Source organism: Stegodyphus dumicola, chromosome 2 (genome assembly GCF_044657685.1).
Source record: "Stegodyphus dumicola isolate Sdum_Otavi_A_Nest chromosome 2, ASM4465768v1".
In the NCBI taxonomy this organism is placed as follows: domain Eukaryota; kingdom Metazoa; phylum Arthropoda; class Arachnida; order Araneae; family Eresidae; genus Stegodyphus; species Stegodyphus dumicola.
Genome location: NC_140769.1, coordinates 5,888,590 through 5,911,436, shown reverse-complemented (window position 1 = coordinate 5,911,436; position 22,847 = coordinate 5,888,590). Strand labels below are relative to the sequence as shown.

The 22,847-nt window shown below is 36.0% G+C and overlaps 1 protein-coding gene across 4 annotated transcripts in view; it reads left to right on the top strand.

Annotated features, from left to right (window-relative positions):
• fuss (SKI family transcriptional corepressor fussel) overlaps positions 1-22,847 on the top strand; it is a 337,279-nt gene that overhangs the window by 188,453 nt on the left and 125,979 nt on the right. For all 4 annotated transcript variants that reach the window (XM_085810407.1, XM_085810406.1, XM_035356880.2 and 1 more), the window contains exon 3: positions 15,363-15,739. In XM_085810407.1, the coding sequence (XP_085666533.1) occupies positions 15,363-15,739 (377 nt within the window). The remainder of the gene's footprint in view (positions 1-15,362; positions 15,740-22,847) is intronic.

Genomic DNA, 22,847 nt, shown 5'->3' with positions numbered 1-22,847 from the left:
AACCCATTTTAAAATACGTTTTTGGAGAGGGAAGTAATACATTCTGTCCATACGTACAGATGTCGCCTAAAAACAAGTCAAAATGGATACGGGAGCGGTCAAAATGGATACTTTGAAATATGATACCCGAAATTTTCCACGATTACATTGCTCCCTATACTTCGCACAAGGAAAATACAAACATTTTTTTTACTTCCTTGTACGAAGTAAAGAAAGTATTGTAATCGCGAAAAATTTCAGGTATCATATTTCAACAAAAATATCTATTTGACTTCTCGTGAATCCATTTGAACGATGTTTTTGCGTGACCTCTGCACGTGCGGACAGAATAAAGGACTCTTTTCCCCAAAACGGGCTGAAAAATAGATTTAAAATAGATACAAGAGATACTTTTTCCTGACATCTGTACGTTTGTACGTACGCATGTATATTCGTACGGACAGAATAAAGGACTTTTTCCCTAAAACGGACTGAAACGTGGATTTAAAATAGATTAAGAAGATATTTTTTCTTAACATCTCTATGTTTGTACGTACGCATGTATGTATCTATCATAATTCAAAAATGAATTGCCTCAGAACGTTGAAATTTTATATATAGGACTGGTATAACGTGTAGTTATATTATAACATAACATAATTACACGTAATAACGTGTAGTTATGGTACATACACGTTATGTGCATCTCCCTTTTTGGTTGCAATCGGCCACACCAAAAGTATATAAATATATGTGTACATATATATATATATATATATATATATATATATAACCGAGTAACAGAGTGAGCATATATATATATATATGCTCACTCTATTACTCGGTTCAATGAGCTCAGTTTTTTATTCTTATATGTTGGTAAAATGTGCATTTTTTGCTTTAAAAGTGATTGAATTATGTTGTTCATATGTTCCAGTTAAGGATTTTATGCTTTTAGTTATAAAATTATCGACAATTCAAAAATTGTTTAAGTGCTACTAAGCCTAACGAAGCCGAAATTCTTTACATTTGAATCTCTTAGCAGAATAGAGAATTAAGTCCCATTTCTGTGCATTCAGTGTCGTTTTGCCGAATGGAAGCAAAAGTTAACTTTCAGTTTTGTGCACCGAAAAATTCGCCTTCTTGCCCGTTGGCCGAATTTTGTGGAAGCTTTTTAATTTTAATTGTTTTTTTAACTGTTTTAACTGTGTTTGATGTTTTATTTCAATTTTTATTGAAGCTGTTTTGCGTGTATTTTTTCCTTGCCGGGAATTAAGAAAGGAATTAATTGAATGAGAAATATATCTCTGAGGAAGTTCAAGGAGAAAAGTTTAAATGAAATGCAGCAAATAGTGTATATTATTTAACAGGAAATACTAGAAAGTCATATGTTGTCCACATCAGATTTTTTTTAAGCCATCGCTTGCTTCTTCACTAAAATGGATAATTTAAATACGTATTAAGAAATTTTACTTTCTTCTAATTAGAAACTCTACTACTCAAAACCAAGACCCATTTTTAGCAAACCAAGACTCATTTTTCATGAACCTTCGGGTGTAATGTCTTGTAAGCAATAGAGGTTACATTCTTTTAATGCAAAGATATTTATTTTTCTCTGATTAAAACCAAACATTTGACGCTTTTGTGTTTCATCCTGTACTCATTATTGAAGGCCTAAGGCAGAATACCTGAGACATTAGCGAAAGCTGCAAACTTGTAATGCAAAGATGTTTCTTGATTATGTTCCAAGTTCAGCTGAAACAATAGACACAAAACGCGATCTTCGACGCCCAAACTTATATCATTAAAAAAAAATCCTGACATACGTGTGATATGTCGAAGTCAAATGCAATTTAATCATGAACGTGCCAGTAAAAGGCATAATGAACTTCTGTCAACTGCAGTTAATGTAGAACTCCGTACCTTGGCTCTAGTTATTGATAAGTCCTTTTATTAGAATCTCCTCTTTTTTCGGGACCAAACCTTAGCCTAATTATAACCGTCTTAATATTTTTGCATTATTGTTCTTGAAGAGTTATATATTACTGTACTACTGTACCGTAAGTACTACTGTACAGTATTTACAAGATGATCATCGAAATATTTCACCGTTTTACGAAAGCCTAGTGCTCTATCCGTTCAACCAATGGAAATGAAATTTCAGATATTGTCATTTGAAGGTACGCTTTCCAAATTGTATCTGTATCAATCTTGCTTTTTAAGCAAGAAGGAAGGAGATGAGGACTTTGGCGAACGCCGTTTCCTCCAGTCCGTGAGGGTTAATATTGAAACGAAAACATATAACAACAAACGTTTTTACAACTTTTTATTAAACATTTACAAACATCCATGCCTTCTCCGGCATTCAAACCCGGGCCCTTCGGCACGGAAGTCAGCAACGCTAACCACTATACCGGTTGGGCGGCCTCCAGATTGTATTAATTTGAAACAATAAAGCTTTCCCGATTACGGTTAAAGTAAAAGAAAATCTGTTGTGTACACCACAGGACTTCCTTGTACGGAATATTAAATGATACGCAATTTTTCTTGCATTTCCTTTAAACTTATTGGATTGAATTAAATCTACTTCGCCGACAGCGCATAAACCACAATAAAATAAATACATTCTTTAAAATTCACTCTATTTGTTTACCATAGCGACACTCTGGCCCTAGGTTCACTTAACAGTATTATATTTCCTTCATATTATACTCAGAATGCACAATATTTATATGATTTAAAGAAGTATCTAATCGTTGCACATGTTCTATTCAAATACTATAATAAAGCTAGAACGATGTATAAAAGAAATTAAGCAAACAAAACAAAAAAGAAAGAGTTTTTCACAGACGATTCAGTATTTCTCATTCAATTAATTCAGTTCTCACTTCGCGACAAGGCAAAAATACATAAAAACTCAAACTATATATATTAAAAACTGCGAAGGAAATCTTAAACATTTATTTCCTCGAAAAAATTCCAGAAATGATTAAGCATGATTTAAATAATAAATGAAGGCGTTATCTTTGTTGTTGCGAAGCTAAGTTTCTCTAGATTGGCAACAAATCCCCTAGTCTCCTGTTTCAAATGTAAACAAGCAATGGCCATCATGGCAAAAATTATTAGGCTTCGCGGCACTTAAACAACTTTAAAGTTGTTGATAATTCTAAAAGTATTGCATACAGATTTACTAGCATAAAAACCTTAACCGGAAGATGAGAACAACATAATTCAATCATTTTTAAAGCAAAAAAAAAAAAAAAAAAAATGTACAATTTACAAACATATAAAAGTAAAGAAACTGAGATCACTGAGCCGAGTAACAGAGTGGATATATATATAAATATATTTATATACGTTTGGCGCGGCAGATTGCAACCAAAATACGAGGTGCACATCTACATGTTACAGCAGTCCTATAGACAAAATTTCAACGTTCTGAGGATTCTCGTTTTTGAGTTATGCGAGATACGTACGTACGTACATACGTTCGTACAGACGCCAAGAAAAATTCTTTTCAGAATTCATTTCAAAGCAGTTTTATAATTCTTTTGAAGGAAAAGAGTCTTTTATTCTGTCCTTACGTATAGATATCACGCAAAAACATCGTTAAATTGCATTCGATAGCGGTCAAAATGATATTTTCGTTGAAATATGCTGCCTGAAACTTTTCGCGATTACAATACTTCTTTTTTACTTCGTACAAGGAAGTAAAAAATATTGAAATTTTTGAAAGGCAGCACCAACACATTTCCTGCGCAAACTTATCGGAGCATTGAAAAATCATAAATGGAATTAAGACACAATAATTAAGACACAATAACACGCCGAATAAATACTAATTCAGAAGTGAAACAACAAAAATCAGTGTTATATTTACAAAATTTTCACAGGACTAGTTTCGATGGTTTTACCGAACCACCATCCTCAGCTGCAAAACCGCAAATGGCTTTGGTAGATTGTATCTTTTGCTTCGTGTATCTTTAAGTGGAGAAGAATGTAAGGAATTTTCGTCTCCCTCTGCTATGTTTCATCATCTGCATGATGATTCATTTTTCACATTTTCTGCACTGAAAGTCTAAAATGTTTCTACATTATGACCTAGATATTAATTACATCCCATTCCGTTTCATTTGAAACACGTGTAGATTATAAAAGAAGGTGTTCAGCCTTTCGAGACTAAATGACCGCCTACGCCTTTTAAGGCGAACACGAAGACGGAAGATTAAGTTTAAAAAAATGTAACAGTAACAAAAACATCAAATGGAAAAAAGCAGAGGAACAAAAAATTTTAAAATAGACAAAAAAGTGTCCTTATTTTGCGTAGATCTTGACTAAGAATCTATCAATTTCGAGGGCGATCAGGCATATTTTCGCTTGCTCAGGAGAAAAAAGTCGCAAGAAAAGGCTTAGTTCCACTTAAACAAGTATTAAATTGTTTATAATTCAACAACTACTGCATTTAGATTAACTGAAGTCACAGAAACCTTAACCGGAATATGAGAACAACATAATTGAATCATTTTTAAAGCAAAAAGGGCACAATTTACAAACATAGAAGAATAAAGAAACTGAGATCTCTGAGCAGAGTAACAAAGTGGATATATATATATATATATATGTATACATATATTTATACACTTTTGGTGCTGCCGATTGCAACCAAAATGAAAGGTGCACATCTACATGTTATAGCAGTCTCATATACATAATTTCAACGTTGTAAGGGCCCACCAGCGGCCGAGCGGTAATGTCGCTGAACACTGGTAGTTCGGTCCGAGGTTCGAATTCCACGAACGGGCTGGCTGAATGGGCGTTTTCGTGGTTTTCCCCATGTGTAACGTGTATACGAGCCAGTTTCCCTTAGAAAGTCCTCCACGAAAGGCATCCCTCCCCTTAGGCAGATAGTCCTAGTGTGCTTTGCCATAATTAAATACACACCACCAACGTTGTAAGGCTATTCGTTTAGGGGTTATGCGAGATACATACGTACGTAAGCACGCACGCATTTTTTTTGGCCATATTTCGATTCTAAGATTTAAATTATGTCTAGATATTAAATTTTGTAATTTTTGGTGAGAAATTTAGAAAGAAACTTAAAAATTTTTCTTGGCGCATTTTTTTGAGCCAATAATAATTTACTTGGCGAACTTCTTAATTTATAGCAACCTATTTTCCTTTCATTTTTTTATTGTTTACGCGCGGGAAAAAGCAACATCGCTCCTACTTTCAAATAATTTTTAACAAAGTGCACCACATTTGATGTTATTATATTACCGCTTTCAACAAATATGCCAAATTTCAAAACGAGCCAAGAAATATTCTTTTCGGAAATTTTGAATAAAAAATTCGAATTTTTGCAGGTATGCTATGAAATACATCTCCTTTAAGATTACGGTAAAAATTTTATAGATTGTAATTCAATTTTTTTTAAATTATAAAAATATGAATTTTAAAAATAAATCATAAAAAATGGGTGAATTTTATTTCGAATGAACCTAAATTTCGAAATGTGAAGGGAAGAATCAAATAAGTTTCATGAAAAAGAGCTATTAATAAATATATATATAATTCAATTAACAATGAGGAGCTAAGATTTTGAAGCTAATTTTTTAAAACTTGCAAGTGCGATTTTCACAAATCTTGGCAGTTTGGCGTAATTTGAGTCGTAAAATCGAAACATGGAAAAACATTGGCATGTCATTTCAGAAAAAGTAAGATTTTGCGTCAAAATACCTATATTAGAACAATGTTGTATATAAATCTAATACATGTCCTAAGTTTCGCTTTCGAGACATGATAAAAGCAAGTTAAATTTCGTCAATGGGCCCAGTAGAAGGGGAGATATAGAACTGTTCCCCTTACGCCAGTTGTACGCATGTATGTATTGTTGGGAATGCCGGTGACCCGCCTACAGGAGAAAGCCATGGCGGTGTTTGGTGTATTTAAATATGACAAAGCCCACTAAGGCTATCTGCCTAAGAGGAGGGATGCCTTCGTGGAGGACTTTCTAAGAGAAACTAGCTCGTATACACGTTACACATGGAGAAAATCACGAAAACGCCCATGCAGCCATCCCGTTCGCGGGATTCGAACCTCGGTCCGAACTACCAGTGTTCAGCGACTTTACCGCTCGGCCGCTGGTGGGCTTAAAGCCATGGCGGAGGAAACCCCAGTGGATTTTCACGCTCTGCTACGGTTGTTGCGTTCTACGGATTCGAGGATTTGAAGAAATTGATGACAACACTTGATGAATAATTAAAACACAATTTATTTGCCAGTGTTTACATTGGACAGTTCCAAAAGCACGTTTATACATTCGTCGAAAAACTGGGATAACCCTTTCCGGTACGCTATTTAAGTCGGGGTTTTGATAAAAAAAAAAGGTAGGCCTAGAGGAGTACACAAGTAAAATTTTGTGAAAATAGCACATATCGTTTTAATTCTGCGGTCTGCCCAAAGTGGAACACTGGTTGAATAGAGCTTCGAAAAGAGTGCTGAAACGAGCATTGTTGTCAATGAACTGATCGATGAGATGCGGAGAAACAAAGAATACAGACTCTCAGTTGTCCTGGATGATCGGTGAGCCCGGTCTGGGCACATCTAGGGTTCGCCGTTGGATTTTAGGCAAGATTTCAAGCTAAAAATTTAAAACTAATATAGAATAAGGAGATTAGCATACAGCCAAAAAATGTTTTTATACCCTAAAAAAAATCTGGAAGATTTCTTTGAAAAATGAGGATCTTAAAAAACTAAACATGTCTAAAATATATGGATTGGTTTGTGTTGAGCTGCCATCTACTATAAATAAAGAAGGTTCAGAGTAACCTATAAATCCTTTTTCATTCAATTTTTCTGTGCGTACAGAAGGAAATTTTTAGGTGTGTCTGGACCGGACACACTGCGCCGCAACGGGATAAATACGCTGAAACAATAAGCAACACAGCCTTCAGGCTATAACGATGATGTCAAGTTGTTGTGTTCTACGGGTTCGTGAATTTGGAGTAATTGGTAATAACACTTGATCAAGAATGAGAAGCTTCTTTACGGTTCACCTCGATATTTTTAACAGTATATTTTTAACAGTAGTTGGTATATGCTTATTTTGCGCTATTTCCTGAAAACCAATTCCGATTTTTGCAGTATAGTTATGAATAGAATCTGATTGTTTAAAAACAGAAGTATTCTGAGTTAGAAACTAAGCGTGTGTCTCATAATACGAGTTGTACAAAGCAGTGGTAGATTTTGAACATACACAGTATTCCACCCGAACATGTGCTCCTCAGCGTCCCAATTTTTAATTTCGAATTCGAATCACTTATGTTATATTTTGTGCGAGCTTAACGAAATTTTGTTTTGCAAACTCATGGGTATGAAAGCAATGTGCTTGTCACTCAGCAAAACGAAAGATACTTGTCTTTCAAATTTAATCACCAAACTTAGCGATTTAAAAATATATATATAGCCACTGCCCGAAATAAGATATTTTTATCTTCCACGCGTCAGTGTGTTGCCGTTTGGAAAAGCATAAGATATTTAATTTTACTTTCAGATTAATCTTCCTCTTATTAATTAGCAAAGTGAGTGATTTGGAAAGAATAAACGCAGTTCTTTTTCTCTGTTATTATTAATTACTATGCTCTGTTGGTTCAAAATAGGTACTTCAAGGTCGCAACTGTAGTTTCCGTGGTTACAAATAACCTAAAATTTCCTATTTTAAAGTAGCTCACCAACTACAAAGCGGTTAAGTCGCTGAACACTGGTAGTTCGGTCCGAGTTTCGAATCCCGCGAACGGGTTGGCTGCATGGGCCTTTTTGAAGTTTTTCCCATGTTTAACGTTTATACGAGCCATTTTCCCTTCCTCCACGAAGGCATTCCTCCCCTTAAGCAGATAGCCCTCGAGGCTCAGCCAGAAATACGTAAACCAAACCAAACCAAACCTATTTTAAAGTAAATGACTATAGCTGGATACCTGAAATTATACTAGCTGGTCTTATTAAATTAATATATATATATATATCCCTTTTGTATTTTGGGAGACTGGCCGCGAAAGTGACTATTCTTACAAATATTATTTTTTTATGCCCTTAATTATCTATTTTCTTCACTTCTAATTATCTTTATTCAGGTATTCGCGGTGCTTTATTTCTATTTGTAATACTAATTTAATTTACGTTACCAGGTACAGGTACAGGTAAAAGTATGGTGGTCACCAGGGATGCACTATAGGTCAACTTGTAATGCATTCCCATCTAAAATAAAGAGTGCAGGTTTCATAAGGTTTGGTTTATTAGATTACGGCAAAGCACTCCAGGGCTATCTGCGTTAAGGGAGGGATGCCTTCGTGGAGGGAAAATGGCTCGTATACACGTTGCACATGGGGAAAACCACGAAAACATCCATGCAGCCAGCCCGTTCGCGGGATTCGAGCCTCGGACCGAACTACCAGTGTTCAGCGACGTTACCGCTCGGCCGCTGGTGGGCGCATATTCACAAAGCCTACAGACCATTTCGCTACGGGCTGCTCTCATTGGAGGAAATATCTGCTTGGCGGTCATATTTGGAATGATGAGTTATCACCCTGTAGGCGTGGTAATTAACGCCAAACAAACGGAAACAACGTTTATTTCATTCAATATTTTTTTAGTTTATGAATGAAAGCTTAGAGGAATTGTGTGGAATATATTTTAAATAACATACTGATCTTATTAATAGTTTATTTGTAATTGAATTTAAACTTTTAAAAGTACGTAATTGTTTAACAAGAAAAATGTGTTTACATGGAGATAGCATACGCACTTTTTCGTCGTCATTTCTGTTAGAAAGAGCCTATTGTGTAAATTTCCATAGCGCATTAATTTATACATGCTATAAGATGGCAAACTTCATCATTAAGTGCGCCAAGATTGCAAACTCAAACGCAATTTTTTACGCAAGAAACTCTTTTTTTCTCCCGGCTACTTCAGACTCCAACACATGTTGTTTAATGTAGAAAATTGGTCAGTTAATGTTTTTTTTTAATCATTCGAATTTTAAAAGGAGAGAAAAGTTTGTTTTATAAATTTAGCTTGTAATTACATTGTAAATAATAAAAAAAAATTGAAATCTTAAGGAAATTTTACTGAAAAATTTTGAGAAATGAAATACATGGCAAAATGAATAGTATTCCTAAAATTGAATATTACATTTATATTTATAAAAAATCACATTTTCTAATAATAGTATTTAATCACTCAGGTCTTAAAGCGATTTCTATATACTCTCAAAAAACCTGCTTAACGCCTGACTTCTTAAGATTCGGATCTAGGACCCAGAGGTCCCGATATCATCTTGTGGCTTTTCACAACCCTGCTTTTATCTAAAGCCACCCAGTCGTTTCGGTGGTTAGTGACGCTGACTGTCCTACCGATGGGCCTGGGTTCGAATTCCGGAGAAGACATGAATGTTAATCGTGTAATGTCTGTGTGGCAAGGGGGCACTCAAAACACGGGGTGAGCCGAAAGCTTTCTCGAGTGGTCGGTGGTACAAGAAGACCACTGGGAGATATTCGCACCGCGCCCCGAGGTGTTCTTCCTCATTGCTTGCGTTATCTAAATTGGCGTCTATGAACAGAACATAATGATCTAATTTTATGTAGCGATTTAATTTTGTCATTGTAGCTTTATTGATATGTTATATTGACATATTACTGTAGCAATAATTCGGCGTGACAGTATGTGCTGTGTGTATAGTTAAGTGAATTGATATTTTTATTTAATATGTTTATTATTGTCATTACTGTGTATATATTGTTGCGTGCGTACGGGTTCGTTACGAAATGAATGCACAAGTCCGATAAAAAATGAACAAAAAATTTATTATTATCACAAAGTGCTTAAATTCCCTCAGATATTCTTTCAGTTTTACAATATCTCACAGTAATTATCTTCTAACTACTCAAACGGTCAAAAGAACTTAATTCAAAATAGCTAAAGAAAGCTAATCCGCGAATTCGCTGCAGTCAACAAGAGCAGTTTTCTAAACAACAACAAACTAAGTAACTGACTCCGAACTGAGAGGTTTTCCTCCTTTTATAAGATTTTAAAAATCACGCGCGAGAATTTTCTTGTACTTTCTCGAAATCAAAAAGAGATATTTATTAAATCTTTAATGCACGCGCTCTTGTATTTTCAATTTTTCGGCTTAGCTTTCTTTTAATATTCGTCACGCGCTGCAATGCGCGGGAAATAAAACCATTTAATTTATAATTGAACTAACATTAGCTTTTTAAATAACAAATTCGTAACACTGTCCCCTCTCCAAGGACTGCACGCCCCGGGCAGTACAATCCCTGGACAGGAAGCCAAACTTACAGCTAAGACATGAATACAATAATAAGCATTACATTACAATAATAAACAACATGAACAACAAATGCAATAAATAAAACAAATCAAATGCTATCAAATACAAATCAAATACAAAATACAAATCAAATAGAAAATACAAATCAAATGCAAAATACAAATCAGATACTAAATACACATTTAGAAACAAAAGGGACCATAGTCTTACACTATTTACAATTATTTATACTACGTACTATGGCCATAATAATGAGCTAACCTGTCGTAATGAACGACTTTAGGTTTAGAGTTCGAAGACTTGCGGATCCGAACCACGACGTCATTCAGCCTGTTTAGGACCGTGTACGGACCATCCCAAGGTGACTGTAATTTCAGACAGAGTCCTTTTCGTCGAGTCGGATTCCACAACCACACCTAGTCTCCTTCGTGGAATTGATGTTCAGTAGCTCTTGTGTCGTAGCGGGTCTTCATCTTCTCCGTCGCCATGTTGATTCGCTTTCGTGCAGAACGATGCATCACCTCAAACCGGGCCTAGACATCTTGGATGTATTTCACAGGCGATGAAGGCGCATCCGTACGGTGACCAAACAGGCGGTCACAAGGCTGCTGACGAAGGTCTGGACCGAAGAGCATCTCGGATGAAGAATAGCCGGTAGTCTGGTGTTTCTCTCCAACCCTAGTATAATTTCGGCAACTTTCTCAGTTGGGTCTTTCAGACAAAGCGTAGGCGTTTCCAGGTGAGGATCCCTTCTGACGATGGATAGTCGTGCCCTCAGATGTTGACAGCAGTTTGTTGTTTTTGAAGTCTAAGGAAAAATTGTATTTCCTTAAAAAGTCCAATCCGAGTATGCATGGATTTGTAATATCCGCCACATATGCCGTGTGATGGTAGGCGGCACTTCCAAACATGATGTTCACGTTTAACTACCCAACTATGTCGATCTTATCACCAGATACAGTCTGAAGGGTAACACAGGATGGCGTCCAAATAAGTTTATCTTTAAACTGTTCAGCTAAATCTTTCCGAATGATGGTAACATTACCTCTTGTGTCAATGATCATATTGCAAGGAACTCCATCGATGTGCCCATCGATGTGCCCATTGATGGCAACAGTTCGTTACTGTTGCCACTCACTGTAGAAATCTTGAGCGCTTTAAAACAAGGTTTTTCATTCTCTGGCAACATCCGTTCCTCGATATGGCCATTAATTTGTTTCCTGCTTCGTTGCTGGGAAATGATCTTATTTTCCGTGACCTGGGGTGTTCTACAGTTCTTCCGTACGTGGTCTTCAGCTCCACAGTACCAGCACTTTGGTTTCTTGGCACACCTTTTCCGTCCCGTGGCATTTAGTTGTCTGTTTAACCCGCCTCTCTTATTTTCCGTGCTCTGGGGTGTTCCGCAGTTCCTTCGTATGTGGCCTTCAACACCGCAGTTCCAGCACTTAAGGGTTGGTTTCTTCCCACCAGTATTCCGTCTTAAGGCATTCACTGGTCTTATCAAATCATCCGCTTTATTATCCGTGCCCTGAGGTGTTCTGCATTGCCGTCGTATGTGCCCTTCAATACCACATTTCCAACACCTTATAGCCACTTTGTTCTCACTCCTACTCCCTATCAAAGCGTTGACTTCTCTGGCTAATTCATATAAACGAGCCATCAGTTGATCCCCTGGCTCGTGGACTCGCACAGCTCTGACTGGGTAGCGATCTCTACGAGTTGCTTGCTGGGCTGCCTCCAATTTCATGGCGTGCACTACAGCGCTTTTCAAATCTTTAGCATCCTCCATTCGCAGGTCTTTCTGTATTTCAGGGTTCCGGATGCCATCGATAAAGTATTTCAGGGACAGGATTTCCCTCGTTTCTGTCGGGCACTCCGTAAAGACGAGGTGGAACAGCCTTTCAACATCCGTGGCGAGTTCCTAGAGGGATTGAGTGGGCTTCTGTTGACGGGATTTTAATTGAAGCCTGCTGTAGTCTTTTAAACATTTCTCGCCAAATCGCAGCTCCAATGCGCCGGATAGAGCTTCGAAGTCAAGTCTTTGGTTTTCGGGAAGCGTGTGCAGGATATCCGCTGCTGCTCTCAGAGAAGCGGCGAGATGACAGGCCTTAGCTTGGGAATCCCATACATTCGCATCCGCGACGATAGAAAATTGTGTCCTATACACTTGCCAGGAGGTCTTCCCATCATATGTGGATAGCTTCAGAGATGGACGAGCCGGCATCGGTAAGAATTTAAGACCATCACTATTGCTCCCTGCCGTCGCTACGAATTTCTTTAAAGTATCCACTTCTTTGGCAACTGCAGCAGAAACCCTTTCCTCAATTTGTTGTTCGATTTGTTGCTGGATGGCCAAAACCCTTCCTTCGACTCGTTGCTCCACAGCTATACTCTCTCTTCTATTTGATCTTTGACTGAAGAAACCTTTTCTTCAATTTGTCTGACTTTATTTTCGACAGTTCCTATTCTGTCTTCCATAGCCTCGAATTTATTTTCTATTACGCAGGTTATTTCTCTTTTCATTTCCTCTTGACTGCTTCAATCTTTCCATGTACAGCTTTTATGTCTTCTTTAAAAGTAACTTGACCAGCTTCCAACTTTTCGTGAACGGATTCCTGTCCCGATTTCATTTCTGCTTTAACAGAGTCTTTCATCTCTTCTTTAAATGCAGCAAAAGCAGTAATTAGCTGCCTCAATTGTTTCTCCATCGCTGTAGTAATTGGCATTCAAATCCCACTTCTGACACCAAAAATTGTTGCGTGCATACGGGTTCGTTACGAAATGAATGCACAAGTCCGATGAAAAATGAACAAAAAATTTATTATTATCACAAAATGCTTAAATTCCCTCAGATATTCTTTCAGTTTTACAATATCTCTACCGTTCTTTACAATATCTCACAGTAGTTATCTTCTAACTACTCAAACTCAAAATAGCTAAAGAAAGCTAATCCGCGAATTCGTTACAGTCAAAAAGAGCAGTATTCTAAACAGCAACAAACTAAGTAACTAACTCCGAACTGAGAGGTTTTCCTCCTTTTATAAGATTTTAAAAATCACTCGCGAGAATTTTCTAGTACTTTCTCGTAATCAAAAAGAGATATTTATTAAATGTTTAATGCACGCGCTCTCATATTTTCAATTTTACGGCTTATCTTTCTTTTAATATCCGTCACGCGCTGCACTAAATAAAAACCATTTAATTTATAATTGAACTAACATTAGCTTTTTAAATACCAAATTCTTAACACTATGGATGCAATGGTATTATCTATTGCAATGTGCGTATTGTGACTGTATACATCCAGTAGATTTATTTCTATGAGAAACCTCATTTTGATTTGTGTTCACTCCTACATATGGGAGCATTTGTAAGAATATTACTTACTTTATTACCTGCCTACACTACGAGAATTTTTAAAGAGTAAGCATTCTAATTACATTACTATAGCTTTCTTTACACTTCCTTTGAATACGTGATAACGCTATTCGTCTTGCTGTTACTAAAGCTTTGAAGTATTATGAAATGGGTAGTCATTTCAAATCTGAGATGTATCATACAAACACTCCGTGTTTTTCTGGCTTATTCGTACTCAGCAACTTGTATATGGACCTTGTAGGGCATTAGCGTTTGATTCAGAAAGCAAGTTTTTTATCCGGCACGTTGGACTTAATCACAGTTTTCTAAAATGCATGAAAGTCGACTATCAAAGCCCAACTATTTCTAACTAAGGTGCTAGCTAAAAATATTTTTAAATAAGATTATTTCGCCCCTGCAAATGAAACTGCGTCATATTGTCATCCGAACACGATCCAATACAGGGCCCATCAGAAAAAAGTTTGGTTTGGTTTATTAGTTATTGCAAAGCACTCGGTGGCTGTCTGTCTAAGGGAAGAGATGCCATCATGGAGAAATTTCTTAGGGAAACTATCTCGTATACACGTTGCACGGGGAAAACTACGAAAACGCGTTTACCGAGATTCGAACCCATGACCGAATTACCAGTTTTCAGCGATTTTTCCACTCGGCTGCTGGTGGGCTGTCAGGAAAATGTATACGTTCTTTATGCTGGAGGTTCGTCGTCAAGAAATTGCAGCGACGTGTGTTGCAGTCCCCGTGGGCACACTGACGAAAGTTGTTCAAGCAACCGTTCTTCGTTGTGCTACGTGTCGGGCCACTAATGGCCACCACTCTAACACTTTGAGCACTCTAAGTAATTATTCAGGTGCGGATGCAGGAAGATTGTATTAAACCTAACTTAATCTGTGATATATATGATTAAATTAACCTATAATTAAGTTCAGTTCTAATACACAGTAAATTATTTTCTTTCGTTTTAGAGTGTGCCTACATTTTCTGCACTGAGCGAATAAGTGACGAAGCAAGGCATACAGGAATGATGGAAATGAACAGTTTAACTTTCAGTTAAACTCCTTAAAATGCTGCATATTTATTCCAGTTTTATAATGAATTTTTACCACGAAATTTTATTTTGTTCTGAATTTTCGTTAAATTGAAGGAAGCAAATTTTATCAATGAAATAAAGAAGGTTTGTTAAAATGGTTAAACGCTGTGACTGCCCACTTATTTTTAGAATTTCAGATAAATAATTTCTAACAGACTCCTCAAAAGAACTGACATCTTTTAAAATTTATTCTCTATTAATCAAATTTCCGATTATCTGGTGCGGTTACGGTCCTTGTTAAATTACATAATACATATTCTGCTGGACAACTATATTATATCAGCTGCTATGGTTACTGTTATTTCACTCATTTTTGTAAATTCCGTAGACAGTTTTCTTTTACGCTGATGATTTGTGACGGTAATTTTTCCGTAATGAACAAACATAATTTTGTTTTTAAAGGGAGAATTCGGAAATTGATCACGTTTAATCGCGAGTTGAGTGTTATGAATATCATGTATTTAAGCAAGGCGACCTTATGCCCTTTCATGTTTTATTAAATTTGTTTAAGTGATTCTCAATAGCATTAAACACTTTAACATATTTTTTCAGGTAGTGTTATTGATTTTTCAGGTCGACCTTTGTCCTCCGCCAGTGAAGGCACTTCGCTTTCCTTTCCCGATCACGACAGTCCCGGTAGCCCTCTTAGAACAACTCCCGCTCACACTTCAGCATTTCGGCCGGTGGGACGCAGGTCGCCCCCCAGGATCGACCCAGATGCTGACACCACCACAGCCTACGGCGGCAGCGAGCAGCGTCGTTGCGGCAGCTGCTGCGGAACTTCGTCCGGCGACGAGCACGACGAGGTGGACGTGACGGACATCAGCAACGACGGTGAGCCCGTCGGCGGCTCGGCCGCCGCCGCTCCCCCGACGCTCATCGCCGTCGACGAGTTGACGACGGCGGCGGTTCCGGACACCAGTGCCGAGAGCACGGCGGCTCGGAAAGCGGTGAGTCTCTTTGTACTTTAAAAGGGAGTCCGATTATCGATTGAACCATCAGTGGGCGAAAGCTGCATCGATTGAATTACACAACTATCGATAATTTTTAGCCATGGAAGTCATAGCACATGCAAAATAATACAAAGAATTTTTTTTTTTTTTTTTCACATACTGTATAGCTTTTTTTTTTTTTAATTCATCTTTGAGTAAACTATTAAAATTAATGAATAACCAAAAAAAATTTGCTCGAAGTTACCGTCAGTAGTCATAAATTATATATAGTTTATCTATATATTTTACCTTACTTTTACGCTAATGTGTCATAAATTTTGAAATTATTTCATCATTTTGTCGGGTTTTTTTTAAATTTTTTAATTTTAAAACTCCTCTAACTTATTGAAACAAAGTCGTGTTGATTCATACTAACAAGGGAGCTCGTATGAGTTTGCTTTATTTGTAAAATTCTTCTCTTTTTTTAACTTTTGAAAAGAAATTACACGAACTGATTTTAAATATACGATTAAAAATTTCTAAATAGTTTTGTGTACTTCTTAGCTTTACAGTATCTTCAGCACTTCATTCAAAGTATCATTTGTAGGATAAAACAAATACGAGCCATCATGTGTGGTAAGAAAAATTACGCAATGGTGGCATTCTAAATAACAGTTAAGATGAATTTGTTAACAGGAACTCTAAGGAATAATACGATTATTATTATTATTCGTGTAAGATCTGTTGAATTATTATTATTCGTGTACAATAGAAATTACATTTAGTGAGCACTTACCATAAAAGAACAAACTATTTACACTCATGTCCATCAATTAAGGATAATGCAAAATCAGGCAAAGGGAGAGTTAGAAGCAAAATAAATTTGACTTAATTGTAAAGCTTATTTATCAAACAAAAGGTAAAGAGCAAAAAAAGATGCTATGTGTTTGATATTATTAAAAAAAATTAGCGATTTTTTCTCCCTGGAGCAAATTACAAAAAAAAAAAAAAAAAAAAAAAAAAACCTATTTACAAAAAACCAATATTACCCGGTTGGTATGATATGATGGTTAATACATTGTATGTCTCCCAGACGATGCAATACAGTCCGTACAACGCCTAGGCATGCTGAGTATCAAATTATCGATCTGATCTTGGGGGGATATTACACCACTCAAAAAGCAATGCTCTCCAAAGTTCCCGTAGACATGTAGGAGGAGGTTGACGGGCTGCAACTCGTCGGCCAAGCATATCCCACACGTGCTCTACTGGATTCAAGTCCGGTGAGAATGCTGGCCAGTCCATACGGGTGATATCCTCCGACTGAAGGCATTCGCTTACGATGTTTGCACGGTGAGGACGGGCGTTGTCATCCATAAACACAAATTGTGCGCCCATGGCGCCCCGAAACAAACGTACATGTTGTTCCAGAATGACGTCCCGATAGATTTGCCTTGTCATGGCTCCAATTTGAACATGCAGGTCAGTTCTGGAATCCAGAATAATTCCAGCCCAAACGAGCACTCCTGCACCACCGTAACGGTGTCGTTCAATGATGTTTTCTTAGTGGTATCGGGTACCTGGAGCTCTCCATATGAAAGTCCGGCGAGAATCAGACTGCAAGATAAGCCTGGACTCGTCGGAAAACATCACACAAGCCCACTGTTACGGTGTCTGAGGCTATACGAGACAGGTCTGAGGCTATGCTCCGCCTGTTTCTTTTGGCAGTAACTGCCAAATACCGGTAGTCATTCGGCGTTGTAACGCTGGGGCGACCTGTGCTGTAACGTCTACTTACATTAAGCGCCTGCGAACAATTTTACTTCTTTGCCTGTATTCCTTATATATCACTCTCTTACACTCTCGTCATTGTGACGTAACATCGGTGTCATCTGGTTACTTCCTGAAATTTGCATATGACATATGATTCTTGAAGATGTGTGTAGTGATTTTACAGGTGATATATTTATTTTAGAGTTCGATTTCCGCGTGACTCCGAATTATCCTTAATTTATGGACATGAGTGTAGTTACAGCAAAAGGTTCCGTGTTTCTCTAATCCATCTCTTCGACTGTCCTGCTCTTTTGGCCAAGCTCCTCAGTATAAATATATCTCCTTCGCACCAACTCCTCTATTCTTCGAAGATTATTTATGTTGCTGTGGCTGTTCTGGATACTTTCGGCCTTAAAAGTTAAATTAGAGTTTGAATTAAAGTGTTCTTCTGTAGTATCTTTTACTTAAGTAAATACAAAAAGAGGAAAAATTTTAGATTCTCGCTGTATTTTGACTTTTTTATTAATTAAAGCTGTAAGGTATTTTCTGCCTTCCTTTCTCCCTTTCCCATGCTTCTTGGTGTAACTGGAAGCACATCCGGTTGCCAATCGGGATTTCCGGAATTCGAATTGCGGATAACGCGTCGCTGATTTCTCCTGTTTTACTACAAAAAATTACAAATGATTCTGCAATGGCGCCTGAACTAAGAGGGGGTAGACAACAATCCGTCACTACTAGGGTTGCCTAACGGTATTTTGTAAAGTATTTTTCTCTCTTTTTACCGCATGCCTTCGTGGTGTAACTGGAAGCAACTCGACAATCGGAAGATCCAAGTTTCGAAATCTCATTAAGGAATTGCTGATTCCTTCTGTTTTCCTTACTACAAAAGATTTTTAAAAATTAGGCAGTGATTTTAAAGGTAGTCGACAGTAATTCGTCACCACTAAGGTTGGCGGTTGGTTCCGGGCTCCACAATCACGTTTTAAGTGAGGAAGAATGTAAGGTATTTTTCTCACTCCTTAACGCGTGCCTTCGTGATGTAATCGGAAAGCACGTCCGGCTAGCATCGTTTAGAATCTATGTGCCGGTAAAGGCATTTGCCCCTTTTCATGTTGCCTCCTGTTATAATAATGATGCTTAACAAGTACTGACGTCACAAACGGGTTAGAATTTTTCAGATTTTAATCTTTTCTTAGGAGCAAATGGTAGAAACCAGAATAACGATGAATGTGCCTTAATGAACAAATATAGTTACATAGAATTACAATAATAATGCATAGCGTTGGTGCTGGTGCATCAGCCGAATGCTGTTGATTTTTTAAGAACGCGTTCTTTAATCTCTTTTACTGAAACCAAAAGGTAGATGACAGAATAACAATGGAATGTGCCTTAAATAAACAAATATAATTAGATAGAATAATAATTAAATGCGTTGTGCTGGTGCAATGCCCGAATACTGTCGATATTTTAAGAATTTTTTTCCCTTCCATCTCTTTTATTGGGATCAAATGGTAGAAGATGGAATATCGATAGAATATATCTTAATAAACAAACATAATTAGATAGAGCAAGAATAATAATCTTTGCGTTGTCTTGGTTCAATAACCGTTTTCCTTCTATCTCTTCTATTAGTATTAAATGGTAGAAGACCGACGGAATATGTCTTAACAAATATAATCAGAATAGAAAGAGAATAATAATTTATTGCGTTGTAATGGTGCGATAATTTAATTCAATTGATATTTTAAGACTGATTTTTCTGAACTTAAGATACCGTCTTTCCTTTAGTTATAATATTCGTAGTTACTCTTTATTCTGTACAGTACCAAGAAGAAAATATTCTATGTAGCCCATGCGAATTTTTATTTGCTCCTAGTAACTTAATATGTTAAACTTCATAAACAATTCTTTAAAATTTTGTAGCCAGTTCCATTATACAAATGATTAAATTGCCATATTACTCTCTTCGTCAGTCCGCACAATAACTCTTATAATCAGCTTTTAATGAAGGAATATTGCAGAAGATTAAGATAAAAAGGCATTTTAAGTGTTTCGACGCAAAATGCTATTTCGAAACTAATATCGGGACTAAAGTCCCTTTTCGGCTAAAAAAAAGATCGTTTTAAGTCTACACAACATTCTGATATTTTATTAAATGAAATATTTCTTCGTTGTGTAAGGTATATTTTAATTTTATAACAATTATTTAAATTTCAATGTTTTTCCCTATCGATTCTTGTTTCCACTTACAACTCCCTACCAGAATGAGCTTTTGGAATCGCTTCTGAATGCAATTGAGTTAGAAATAGTATTAAAGGAAGGTTCAACTTACTTCTTAAGAGAGAGCTAGGAATCGTGGGTAGCGCGTGTTTGCCTTCGGGCTAAGTATCTCTTGCAGTTGTTACGCTCCGCAGTTTATTGCGTGCCTTTTGATGTTCGCCGGCTAGTTTAAATTAAGGGCCAACTACGTTAGATAATTCTGTTAGCTATGACTAAGTCTCTTAATTAGTTATAGTTTAGTATTCTTATTCTGAGTTTAAGCCCAAGTAGAGGCTTTGTTGTAAGCCCGAGAAAGGGGCCAACTGTTCATCTTATTTTGAGTGAAATAAAAGGATAGTTAACCCTTCTCGACTCAGCAACTATTGTTATTTGAACTCAGCGATAAGAAGGTTAACGCTTCACCTCGTTCCCCAACGTTCATTTAGTAGAAAAATCTGATGTGTGCACCACATGACTTTCTTGTACGGAATTTTAAATTATACCCATTTTTTTCTTGCATTTCATTTAAACTTATTGGATTCGATTAAATCTACTCCGTCGATAGCGCATAAACCACAATAGAATAAATGCCCTCTTTAAAATTCACTATATTTGTTTATCATAGAGACACTCTGGCCCTAGGTTCACTTAACAGCGTTATATTTCGTTCATTTTTTAACTCAGAATGCAGAAAATTTATATCATTTGAAAAATTATCTAATCGTTGCCACATATTTTGTTCGAATACTATAATAAATCTAAAACGATGTATAAAAGAAATTAAGCAAAGAACAACAACAACAAAAAGAAACAGTTTTTCTCAGACTATTCAGTACTTCTCATTCGATTAATTCAGTTCTCACTTCGCGACAAGTCAAAAATACATTAAAACTCCAGATGTATGTATTGAAAATTAGGAAGTAAATCCTAGAATAAATTCCAGAATACTTATTTCCTCGAATAAATTCCAGAATGGGTTAAGCATTATTTAATTCGCAATAATAAAAGAAGGCGTTATTGGGAAGCTTACTTTCTCTAGATTGGCAACAAATCTACTATTCTGTTGTTTCAAATGTAAACCAGCAATTTCCGCCATGAAAAAAAAAATTATTAGGCTTCGCGGCACTTAAACAACTTTAAAATTTTTGATAATTTTAAAAATATTGCATACAGATTTACTAAAGGCATAAAAGCCTTAACCGGAAGATAAGAACAGCATAATTCAATCATTTTTAAAGCAAAAAAATGCACAATTTACAAACATATAAGAATAAAGAAAGTGAGATCCCTGAGCTGAGTAACAGAGGGTGTATATATATATATATACACTTTTTGTACGGCCTATTACAACCAAAATACGAGGTACACATCTACATGTTATAGCAGTCCTATATACAAAATTTCAACGTTTTGAGGCTACTCGTTTTTGAGTTATATATACATATATTTATATACATTTGGTACGGCCGATCGCAACCAAAATACGAGGTGCACATCTACATGTTATAGCAGTCCTATATATACAATTCCAACGTTCTGAAGCTACTCGTTTTTGATTTATGCGAGATACATACGTACGTACGTACATATGTACGCACAGACGCCACTTCTTCTTCAGAATTCATTTTAAATTAGTTTTACATTTTTTGGGGGTAGGAAAGAATCCTTTATCCTGTCCTTTTGTACAGATGTCACGCAAAGACATCGTTAAATTGCATTCGATAGCGGTGAAAATTGATATTTGTGTTGAAATATGATGCCTGAAACTTTTCGCAATTACAATACTTCCTTTTTACTTCGTACAAGGAAGTAATAAGACTGAGGAACTCTACAGTTGTTTGAATACATTATTGCGTTCAATAGACGTACGAGTATGTTATTTCTATTCAAAAAGACTGCAAGAAGACTTTGCGAAATAAATTCTTCATTGACTCGAAGACTTGAAAAGAGTACTAAGTAAATATTTGAGTCGTAGCATTTATACATCAGATTAAGGAGAATCGCTGATAGATTTTAAAATCAATTTGATTTTTTGGGGGGCTAGAATTGTAGACAGAATGTAAGGTAATCAGAAATTTAAACTGTAATTTTTTCAGAAGTCTACAGAAAACTTTTATTATTTTTTCCGTTAATTTCATTTTTATTAAGCGGAGATTCAACTTAGCATTTTAAAAATTTAACCATTTTTCCCTAAAGAATAATTATATGCAGAATATTAAGTTTAACTAATTGAATGCTAATTATTTCTTATTATAACATAAAAAATACTTAACTGAAGATGACGAATAAATATAGTTAAAATTAACTACCTGTATTTGCTTCAAAATGACATTTAGAACTAATATTATTACTTTAATCTCCATACATCTAATTTGTTCTGAATTTCTTTGAAATATATAACTAGTAATAAAGAGAATATAATTTTAAGGAAAGAGAATTTAAAGAGAATATATATATATATATAGTAAGTTAAATAAATATATATATATATTTAACTTACTATTTTTGTTTTTACATTGTTCAGTTGATTTGTTTTTTTACTGTGTCAAAAATTACTTAATTCGTTTAGCATATATAACTTACATTTTATTAATTTTACTTGTAAATATTCAAATGTTGTATTTTTCTTCTCTTTCACACATTTCATAGCAACAAAATATGCTTATGTTGAAGTTTTTACGGAGCCACAGTTTTTGGTAACTTTTTGATACTAAACTTTATCTTCTAATTTCCTTAATTTTGCAGCACAATGCGCAAAATTTTGACCACATAGGTCTTTTTTCGTTTGTTCTTACAACTTTAAATTATATATATATATATAATGTTGGTCACTTTGTTTAGATACTTCTACTAAATTTATATTAGGAGATAGGTATCCAGCATAACTCAACCCAATAGCCGTAGAACGTTGAAATTTTGTACATGAAACTACTGTATGTAGTATATATATATATATATATATGCATACATTTTCCCGCCTTTTTACCCGGTTCGGTGAACTCATTTGTTCTTTATATAGGTAAATTTTGCAGTTTCGGCTTTAAAAGTGATCAAATTGTGTTGTTGTTATGTTCTGGTTAAAGTTTTTATACCT